The sequence below is a fragment of the Mustela nivalis genome (assembly GCF_964662115.1).
Source record: "Mustela nivalis genome assembly, chromosome: 10".
Lineage (NCBI taxonomy): Eukaryota > Metazoa > Chordata > Mammalia > Carnivora > Mustelidae > Mustela > Mustela nivalis.
Genome location: NC_139029.1, coordinates 73,803,470 through 73,814,503, shown reverse-complemented (window position 1 = coordinate 73,814,503; position 11,034 = coordinate 73,803,470). Strand labels below are relative to the sequence as shown.

General features: G+C 43.9%; 1 protein-coding gene across 16 annotated transcripts in view; it reads right to left on the bottom strand.

Annotated features, from left to right (window-relative positions):
* Window positions 1-1,872: 1,872 nt before the first annotated feature.
* Window positions 1,873-11,034, bottom strand: part of LRRC8D (leucine rich repeat containing 8 VRAC subunit D) — a 123,320-nt gene continuing 114,158 nt past the window's right edge. For all 16 annotated transcript variants that reach the window (XM_082688615.1, XM_082688614.1, XM_082688608.1 and 13 more), the window contains one exon: window positions 1,873-4,809. In XM_082688615.1, coding sequence (XP_082544741.1) covers window positions 2,231-4,807 — 2,577 coding nt within the window. In that variant the 5' untranslated portion in view covers window positions 4,808-4,809 and the 3' untranslated portion in view covers window positions 1,873-2,230. The remainder of the gene's footprint in view (window positions 4,810-11,034) is intronic.

Sequence of the window (11,034 nt, the reverse complement as noted above, 5' to 3'; positions counted from 1 at the left end):
CCCGTGGGCAGGAAGAGCTGCTGCCCCGGGTTGTGAGGGTAGGCATGTTATATACCCCACGGTTGGGGGGAGGTGGTGAAGGAATGGGGGATTTCGACAGAGTTCTCACATGCTAGGGAGGGCCTACAAGGTGCCGGGGGGGAGTCTTTGACATTATGGCTTGATTAATGTCGTCCCTAGGTCAAGCACTAACATCAAGATAATGGGGGATTCTTGGTGGGGCATTATGATCTGGCTATCATTTACATTCCTTTCTACCCCAGTCTCCTCCAGTTTATGGTGGGAGGGGGACATTAGGGCTTCAGGAACCAAGAGTTATTTGCCTTTGGAAATTTGTGCTATTGATAAGGTAACCTCCCTGTTCAGGTCTCTAGGACATCTTGTAGGGCAAGGGAGATTCCTGTTCTGCAGGATTGTGATCCCTGCAAGTTAACTATTTATCGTTTTATGGCAGTCATGGGTGCCTGAGGAATGCCACACATATGGAGGGGAGCGGGTGAAGAGGGGATGCAAGGCGCCAGCTTTTGCTTTGTCCTCAGCCAGCCTCCTGCTCCCTCATCAGTATGACAAGAGAGTGTCCAGTCTTTCATTTTATAAGTTTATTTATTTTTAGGAATCTCTACTCAACCCAATGTGGAGCTCAAGCTCACAACTTCAAGGTCAAGAGTCACATGCTCTTCTGACTGAGTCTGCCAGGCGCCCCTCCTGTGTCTTATTAGAGGAGTCCAAACTCCTAGAGAGAGGACATTACTTTGTCATCTAGAGTGCCAAAGAGTCCCCTTCTTTTTAAAAGACACATCTGTAGAAAGGCTGAGAAACACCTGCTAGCCAATGCCTAAACAGGTGGTAGGGGATTTTAAAAAATTTTCTGAAATGGATCTGGACAATTTTTAGGTTAAAAAAGGAAAATCATCATCTAAGATACAGTACATTCTGCCAGCATTTCCCTGGACCTGATCCTTCCTAGCCACAGGCAAACATAGGAAATACAGCCGTTGCTAAAATAAATACAGAAAGTCAGTTTTCCAACTCAATGAACTACAAGTCCTATGTTTCCCCCCAAAGCTGAAAAGGGCAAAAATTAATAATTGCTTTGATTTTGTATTATCTTCCAAATGTTGATATATTGGAAAACATTAATCACTAAGCCATTAAAATTTTTGTCTTGGGGGGCACCTGGGTGGTACAGTAGGTTAAGCGTCTGACTCTTGGTTTCAGCTCAGGTCATGATTTTTGAGTTTAGGGGAGGCAGTCAGAGAAAGTGCTAGCAATAAAACATAAGACTTTTTCCTTTATATATATTAGACTCCCCTCTCAGTGGGAGTCTGCTTAAAGATTCTCTCTCTCTCTCTCCCCCTCTGCCCCTCCCTACTGCACTTCTGTGCTCTCTCTCTCTCTCTCAAATAAATAATTAAAAAATATTTTGTCTTGGTTATAATTCATTTTTTTAAAAACATTTTCTATTTATTGGCAACCTTATAGTATTGATAGAAAAATGTGTCTCATGGTAACTCTAGACTACAGGAAAACAGCTCTTGGTAAGGGAAATATCATTTTATTTTATTTTTTCTTGTTATTAAAAAAAAAAAAAACAAATGGCCCCCCACCCCCACAATCTACACACCTTCACTGTGTTCTGGGCCCTCAAAAGTGTAAAATCTCTGAAATGGGATTCTCAGAAACAGGAGCCCTAACCCAATGTGGTAAGAAGTGCCTATGTGAGGCACTCTAAATTAAAAGAGGAAGGAAATCAATGATTTTAGCTAATCCAAATTTTCAAGTTGTGACCTGATGCGTCTTTCAGTGGTCTGCATTAAAGCTATATTCCGCACCGATGCGGCAAAGTAAATCAAGACACCTCCAAAAGGGTGGTATAGTAAGAAAAATGTCCATTTAATCATTTACTTTAGCAGGCAAGCAATTTGTAAACATTCAGTAGCGGCAGCATCCAAGTTACAAACAATTTAAAAAGAAACCAAGATTAGTGATTATAATCGTTCCTTCCCTTTCCCCAAAAGAAAAAAAGAAAAGAGAAAAGATCTGGAAATGAATTGACTGAAAACACTACAAACAGGGAACATTCGGTTACGTCTTCTATCAGCCTTCTATGCATCCTCTCTGTGTTTTATTTTTGAAGATGTATCTACTCCTAAAATGCATTATCTTGCAATAACTCGTACGTGAGTGTCTGCCCTCTAGGACGGTGTTCCTGCACATGGATCATCTCAGTTTAAATCCCATTTGCAAAGGGAATATTTATGTCTTGATTCAATGCTTCTTTGACTTCGAGTGGCAGGGTGTCAAAAAGGTGATCTTCCACAACAAGCCCGCTTTTCTTGAGCAGGCGACACTGGCCCAGCTGGGCTGGCAGGCGGTCCAAGCAGTTCCCCTTCAGCTCCAGCTGAGTGAGCTGGGAGAGCTGACCAATCTTCTCAGGGAGGAAGGTGATGCAGTTTTGCCCCAGATTCAAAGTCCTCAACTTCATGCATTTGAACAACTGCTTTGGCAGAATGTCCACTTTGTTCCCAGTGATATGCAAATGCTGCAGGTTCTGAAGCAATCCTATCTCTATTGGAATCACGGAAATGTTGTTGTAGCTTACGTCTAAGCATCTGAGTTTCTGTAAACTGAACACTGCCACGGGTAAGGATTCGAGCTTGTTGTTAGAGAAATAAAGTGACTCCAAGTTTTTGACATGGGTGATGGAGGGAGGGATGGTAGCGATTTTATTATGCCATAATTTCAGACACGTCAGTCGTTTTAAATGCTGGAAACTGATGATCTCCTCGATGGTGCGTATGTTATTTGATTTTAAATCCAGTTCCTGCAGATTCGAGAGGCTGAAGATAGCATGGGGGATTCTCTCCAGCTCACAGTTCTGAAGTTCGAGCTCAGCGACATTCATCATTTTCTTAAGGCTGTTCAGTACCAAGAGTTTAGTGCCGTCATTATGAATGACTAACTTGGTAAGATGTGGAGCCACATCTGTAATGTTGGAGGGAACTTTGGTCAAATTGCTTTTCACGTGGAGAATCTTAAGGTGCCGCAGCTCCCGGAGAGATTCGAGCCCGATCATCTTGTTGTTCTCAGAGTTCAAATTGCCTATCAAGTACAACTCCCGAAGGTTTTTGAGCAGGTACACCCAGGCAGGGATTTCAGCCACGTCGGTGAACTTCACGTGAAGGCATCTCAAGTGATCGCGGAGGAAGCTAAAAGCTGTCTGTTCCACTTTCGCAGGGCAGTGGCAGAGGTGGAGCTCTTGGAGGTTAGTCATCTGAGAGATCTTAGCGGGAATTTTAGCTTCCGGAATCAGTTCAAGTTTCAGCACATCCAGGTCTGTGAGGTCAAAGACGGCGTCGGGCACGCCGGATAGCATGAACAGGTGGAGCTCCTGCTTGTCCTGGGCATTGCGGGACACGTGCTGCCGAAGTTTCTCGAATGTCCACTCGTGGTTCAAGCTAATTTCCCTAAGTTTATTTTCACTGACTTCTGACAGGAACACGCCAAAGCGCTTCGAATACAGTTGGTCATACTGGTCTACCATGTGCAGGAGGAATGCAAAGTCGTTTTTGACATCCGGAATGTCACTGAAACTGCTCTCTTCTCTGACTTTTTCGAAAGAATATTCCTTCAAAGGTATCCTGAACAACCAGAATAGAGTGTAGAGGCAGATAAAACCATAAACACAGATAATGGATATGTAACTGATGAGAAGCTTCTTCAGCATGTAAGCCATATTGTGGGTGCACTCAAACACCTCATAGCCAGTCAGGTGCTCCACTTTGGGCTTGCAGACGTGCTCGAAGCTGATGGCGTTGACGAAGTTGGCAGTATAGCAGAGGATGAAAATGAATTTGGCTGTTTTGATGAACGTTTGGACCACATAAAGTTTGTAGATCAAGTCACTGTCTTCCACGTGAGCACGGAACTTCCTCACTTTCTCGAACAGGGCTTTGGCCTGTTCCCCGTCTTTCTTATCCAAGATGGTCATGCTGGGGACCTCGATCACAGGCTTCTCGGCTGAGAATTTGAAGCCTGTCTTATTGATCATCGGGGTACTGGCACTCGGGCTCCCCTCATCACTGCTGGTAGACACATGCTTTGGTAGAGTCTGGGCACCTGTTATTCTCTGCTTGTTTTCCTCCGAGTCTTCACACGCCGTCTCAGACAACGCTTTGGTAGTCCAAGGAGACTCAAAGCACTTTCCTAGTATTGAAACAAAATGTTCTACTTTTGAGCATGTTTTGGGATATTTGAACCAAAAGTTGCTACTGACCATGAGAATAATAGTATGTATGAGAGCAAGGTATGGAAAGTACTTGGAATACCACGGAAGGGCCAGATGGTAACACATCTGATTAATAAATACATATTGCTGAAAATCTAAGTTTGTCTTTCGGCCTGTTGGATCTTTCTTCTCCTTCTTTGTCTCCTGATTTGGAACTGTCGAATCTGTGTGAGGATATGTGGCTCTGAGAGGTATGTCAGGTGTCACAGCAGATGTGCCAAAGGAAATGTCACTTGCCGTCCGCCCGTCTTGGTCTTGGTCAGTGGCTGCTTCCATCTTGGGGATATTGGTGGTAACGTCGGCATTTCCCAGTGGCGTGTGTGCCTTTGAATTTACAGGAGATGGCAATACTGGCAAGCAGACCACCTGATCTTTGGTAAGTTGCATGGTTCCTGCAAAGATGGCTACCATCAACATAACGACAGCCAGGTAATCCATAAATACGTCCCACCATGGTTTCAGGATTCGGTAAGTTGGTTGAATGTCATTAAGTGAAGCAACTTCCGCAAGGGTAAACATTCCTAGAAAACAAGAAAACAAAAGGCATCATTATAAAGATGGAAGTGAAAACATTAAATGAAAAACAAACACACAAAAACTCTTTACTTGCTCCAAACAAAAGCATTCTCTTTCACGTCCTAGCTTTTTATCCAAGGTAGGTATTGTAGAAAATAAGCTAAAAGGGGGGCACCTGGGTGGCTCAGTGGGTTAAAGCCTCTGCCTTCGGCTCAGGTCATGATCCCAGGGTCCTGGGATTGAGCCCCACATCAGGCTCTCTGCTCCGCGGAGAGCCTGCTTCCTCCTCTCTCTCTCTTTGCCTGCCTCTCTGCCTACTTGTGATCTGTCAAATAAATAAATTAAAAAAAAAAATCTTAAAAAAAAAAAGAAAAGAAAAGAAAATAAGCTAAAAGGAACAACTATGAGAAAAAATTGTGGTTTGTCTTAGGAGCTTTTCTCTCCTCACCCAAGAGAAGAGAAAAAAAAAAGTTGGGGCAGGATAGGGAATGAAGAATGCTTTCTTTCTTTCTTTTTTTTTTTTTTAAAGATTTTATTTATTTATTTGACAGAGAGAGACCACAAGTAGGCAGAGAGGCAGGCAGAGACAGAGAGAGAGGAGGAAGCAGGCTCCCTGCTGAGCAGAGAGCACGACGCGGGGCTCGATCCCAGGACCCTGAGACCATGACCTGAGCGGAAGGCAGAGGCTTAATCCACTGAGCCACCCAGGCGCCCCTGAAGAATGCTTCCTAGGTGAGAAATAAGGGCAGTGTGCTGAAGAGTTGGAGTAGAAAGGGCGGAAAAGTCTGAGAGCTGTTTTGGAGCCAGAATTGAAAGATTTTTAACTTCCTGGACCTTGAAGAAGGATGTGAGAACATGAGGGTATCTGGACTGGACAGATTCAAGGTTAAGACTGGAGTCTCAGGAAGTGAGGTGAGAGGACTTCTATTTTGTACAAGCCAAAATGGAAGAGTCCGCATATACTATTAAATTCTACATAAGCTTTGTGTACCAGATTCAGGCTGATCACTTACTAACGGTATGATTCTCCAAAGTCTTGTGTTTTCCATCTGTATAATGGGGATGATAACTTCTGAGGGATATTGGAAAGCTTAAGTTAAGTATTGATTATAAAGCTCTAGCCTCTGGCCACAGTACTTGTTCCCTTGTTACGTTAGCTCTTCTCATTCTGGTGGAAATGTGCCATGGACAGCTGAAATTAAGGGCCTAGAGTTTAAGAGGAGTCTTAGTATATACATACTTGGGGTTTATCAATATATAGAACTGGAACTTTGGCCTTTTCATGCCCCTGTGGAACCACCTGTGGCATGAAAAGAGGGCCAGAGACACAGGTGGAATGATCAGTGACAAGACACCAAAGAGGTCAGGGCCGGCAAGACCTTTGATCTCTACCAAAGCAGCGACCCCAGACACAACGAAGGGAAGTCCAGTACCAGATCACCTGAAAATATGGTCACCAGTCACTGATGGCTGGCAGTGTTACAGTCCTGAAACAATTCCTACAAAGAATAAAAGTACAAAGGACAATCATCCTTGACGAAAGCAAGAAAAACTCAAAGTTTCTAGGGCAAGTGCTGGGAATGGGCCTCTGTGATCATACATGTGAAATCAGTGTTTATCTTCTTGAATCTGGAAGTTTCAGCTTCTTGAAAAGTAACACTATCACATTTTACTTTTTTGAGATGCTCTCAGGTTCCAGTATTCAACTAGAATATGACGTAATTCTTTGAAAAGCTAGTAAAAAGAAAGAAAGATAAAAGGCCAGACAAAAACTGAAAATTCTGGGAATATATTATATTTTAAAATAAAGGAAAGAAAACAGGTTTTTAAAAATCTAATGACGCCAAAGTTGCCTGGACTGCTGTGTTGAGAAGGATTCTGAGGCTGATTCTGAGGCAAAGAAGTGTGAAATGACTGGTTACTAGTATCTCTCTTGGATGACAAAACAGAGAGTGGTGGGATCAGAACACTGACTCTGCGGGCTCTGTTACAAAGTCTCTGAAAGTCAGGACGCTGTCTTGTTTCTTCTGAAACTCTCTACATACATCTCGTGCTGCACAAGGCAGGAACATAATATTTCTTAATAAAATACAATGAATATCTACTCATTTGTAATAGCAATTCTCCTATCTATAGTTTTTTTTTTTTTTTTTAAGTGGAATGTCTTTTACGTAAGAGGTAAATGTAAGCCCAAGGATTCCAAATACATAGAAACTATTCCATTGTCCTTAAACTTAGTAAAGATCACTAGAAATCACACTTCTAGACTTCAAGGCTGAAGTATGAAATGCCTGGCCACCAGTCTTTATTAAAAAATGACCAAGGAAGTGGGAGATAACATTCCCACTGGAATCCCCTTATCCTGAGCTCTTCCATCTTGTTTGTGTGTGTGTGTGTGTGTGTGTGTGTGTGTGTGTGTGTGTTTGGTTTTGTGAGTAGTTGGGAATTTACGCAGGAAGCCAGGCTACCGGAGTGTGCAGTGGGCCAAGCTCCATGAGAAACAGTTCACCACATGTCATGTGAGCTCTTTGGTCCCTACACAGAATGCACAAACACAGCACCAAGCCACAGGTTACCATGACTCTTACTTCAAATACAGAGATTGCAGAACACACCTCCCAGGTTTCTTCCTGGCAAAGAACTTCATCCAATCACACCCAAGGACCATGGTTTTAAAGGGCCATACATATAAATAATAGGAAAAAAAAAATACCTCTTTCTAATAAGATTTTTCTTTACTCTTCAGATCGTGGCATTGGGCTCTAAAGAAGTCAGGATGTTTGGGTTGGAGAACTGAGGGGAGAAGGGAATTTTGAAAGTCATCCTGCTGTGAATATTACTTACCTGTCTGTTAAGTCCTAATTATTACAACTGGTTTCTCTGCTTCCAGTCTTTATTTTTATTTATTTAGCTACTTATATAATTATTGTTATTAAAGTAGAGTTGACGTGAAATGCTCCATTAGCTCTGGGTGTATAAAACAGTGATTCAACAATTACGTACATCACAAAATGCTCACTGTGGTCAGTGTGGTCACCATCTGTCACCAAAATGATTACAATATTATTGACTGTACCTCCTACGTTGTACGTTTCACTCCTATGACTTCTTTGTCTTGTAACCTGAAGTCTGTACTCCCCAATCCCCTTCACCTATTTTGGTCATCCCTTCACTGCCACCTTCCTCTGGCAACCTTAGGGTTGTTCTCTGCACCTGTGAGTCAATCTCTGTTTTTGTTTGTTCGTTTTGTCTTTTATGGTTTCCACATAGAAATGAAATCACATGATGTTTGCCTTTTGCTGTCTGTCTGTCTCCACTCTTGACTTCCTTCAATGCATCTCCCACCTGCTGCGGGTCCTTTGGTTAAAACTCTTCTCCAAAGATTCTCTACACTCTAGGCTGATAATGTCTTCCAGCTTCTCCAACCAGCCACTCATTGCCCCCCTGTCTTCAGGTCCTTCTATGCACTGTTTCCTCTACTTCCTTCCCAGTCACCTTCATTAGGCTACCAGGTTTCTGTCTTCTTTCCCAGAAAGTCCTGCCTAACCCCCGTCTGCATGGGGCTCTTCTCCAACGTGCTCTCACAGGACTCTGTCCCTTTGCCCAGGACAGTCTTTGTCACACTGCGGTGGGACCAACTGACTACTTGTCTGATCCCAGACCAGATTTTAAATTCAGTAGAGCCAAGGGCCAGGGGCCATGCCTGCCCTCCTCATTCCCTTCTAGCCAACGCCTGCCGCGTAGCAGGTGCTTCACCAAGGAAAGACCGTACGGCTCTTGACTACCATCGTCAGCATCTCCTCCTCCTCAACATCCCTCCAGAACAGCGATCAGCTCTCTGCATATGGTATCGGGTCGAAGAGCATTTGATTAAACCTAAATGCCACCACGGTGCAACTCTGACAAGAATAAAAACTCTAAGCCAGGCCTCTGCATAAAGATAAATAGCTAAAGGCTCAGACAGCAAAGAAGCTGTGGGATCTTTGTAACCAGTATTTCGTAGCCGTTAAAGCTTCATCTGTGGTTTTACAGCACCTTGGACTCGGGACAGGCTCTGATTCCAGGAGTGAGAAGAGGAGGTGGGTCACTTTCCCAGAGGAGGAAGAGAAAGTTAAAAGGTGGGGGCAGAGAACAGAGCACTAGAGTACTATAACTTCACAATGACCCCAGATGATTGCTAATGAGGACCCCACAACCCAGCAAGGGTGCCAACATCTGAACAACAGGGAACCAGCATGCAAGCGTGGGCTCTTCTCCTCCAGCATGCTGTCTACTCTACAGCACAGAACGCCAAGGGTTCCGTGCCCCTGCCATTTCCTCCAGCCCACTTCCCTTCTTTCTTTCTGTTCAACTCCTACGGATTCCTCAAGCACCGCCTCTTTTCCCAAAACTCCCATCATATGGTCTAATAATATCTTTTTCTAGTATTTGTCTCTTCCTGTAGATCATGAGCTCCTTCCTAAAGGATGTGGGCAGGGACTATGCCTTCCTATTCACCTGCCATCCACTGTGACCTACTCTCTCTCCTCTCAAGAACAGAGAAGGCATTCAGTGACAACAATGATGATGATGACAACAACGGCAGCTAGTTATGTGTCACCTTCCTCCCATATGCCAAGCACTATCATAGGAGTTTTACATCTGGTATAATCTGCTTCTGTGTGGGACGCATTCCTGAAATGAATGTATTACAGTTTAGAGTTTCAGGTTTTGTGGGGTGAGGGAACAGTTCTACTTCCAAAATGCTACCTAATTATATAAAAGCCACCAAAATGAAAAAGAAAGGTAATATCAAGTGCTGGTGAGGATGGGGAGCAAGGAGAACCCTTAAACACTGCTGGTAGGAGTAAACCGATAAAACCATGCTGGGAAACTTCTGGGTTAATATCTACTAAAATTGAACATGTGCACACTCTATGACCCAGCAATATACCCAGAAGAAAAACATATCCTTATCAAAAGCCACATATAAAAGACATTTCCAGAAGCACTAGTTGCAATCGCCCTACACTGGAAGCTAGCTACATGTTTACCACCGGTAGAATGAAAAAATGAAACGTGGCATATTCACAAAGTGGAATATCAGGCATCCATGGGAATGAATGGTCTAGTTATGTGGGTCTGCTCGGTTTAGAAAATGTGATCTGTACATTGAGGCTATGTGCCTTTTTGGTTATTTATTATGTTTTAACTTCAATAAAAAGTTTCAAAAAGAAATGATAAAAGTATATGCCCTACAAACACTCAGTGCCGCAGACAGAAGCTCCACCTTCCCTCATCCAAGGCTTGCACAGGCTGGCTGGGGTCAGAGGCCAGGGACCTACTCTCCCCGGATGACAAAGGACTGAATCTGCCACAGAAAAGTAGGTACAGAGGTATGAATCTACCATGTGCAACAGCTCTGGCTGGGACCAGCTCAAGGCGCACAGATGAACGCCAGTGGAACACCGCCCGAATTTCTTCTAACCCTCACATTACTCTCATTTGCCACAGTGGGATTATTTTCCCCTGACAGAGAAACTGGCCTGCAGGGATTAAGTTGTGGAAGTCAAATAATTAGTGGAGAAATCTGGATTGAAAAATCTCAGCTAAGGCCAAGCCACATGTTCCTTCTAGCGGGTGATGCTGCCTCTCTTCCTTACCCCTTGTGTGTGCAGTTTGCAAACTACTTTTCTATGAAATACTTCTGCGGACTTTCACTGTAACCCGGGGAATGAGGCACTGCTACTGGCTACCAGGATGCAGAAACCAGAGCACAAAAAGCTTAACAGACCTCCCCGGGCTAATTAAGTGACACGGTTAACAGAATCTTTCATCTTCCTATCTCCTCTATCGTGCAGTCTTCCAGTGGCTGTGCTGTTGGCTATGGTCGGCTGCTGAAGGAGGGAACTTCTGACCCTTGTCCTTGGCTTTGAGGAGATGGAGAAATGAAATTATGTAATCACCACCTCCTTCCCTAAGGTGACCTTTCACGATGTCAAAAACCATGAGCCAGGCACCAGGGAGGGGAATGTGGACATGATGTAACTTAGTCCTTGCCCTCCAGGAGTTCCCAGTCTAGTGGACATCCCATTAGCAGTAAGCGTGCTATTACAACACAGTAAGAAAACTGCCCTGACTGGGTTAATACAAAATATAGGAGGTGTAGGACAGCACAAACCCACGTCTGCATCTGATAACCGGGGGTGGGGCTCCACAGAGAGGTGGTTTCCAAGTTGAGATCAGAAGAA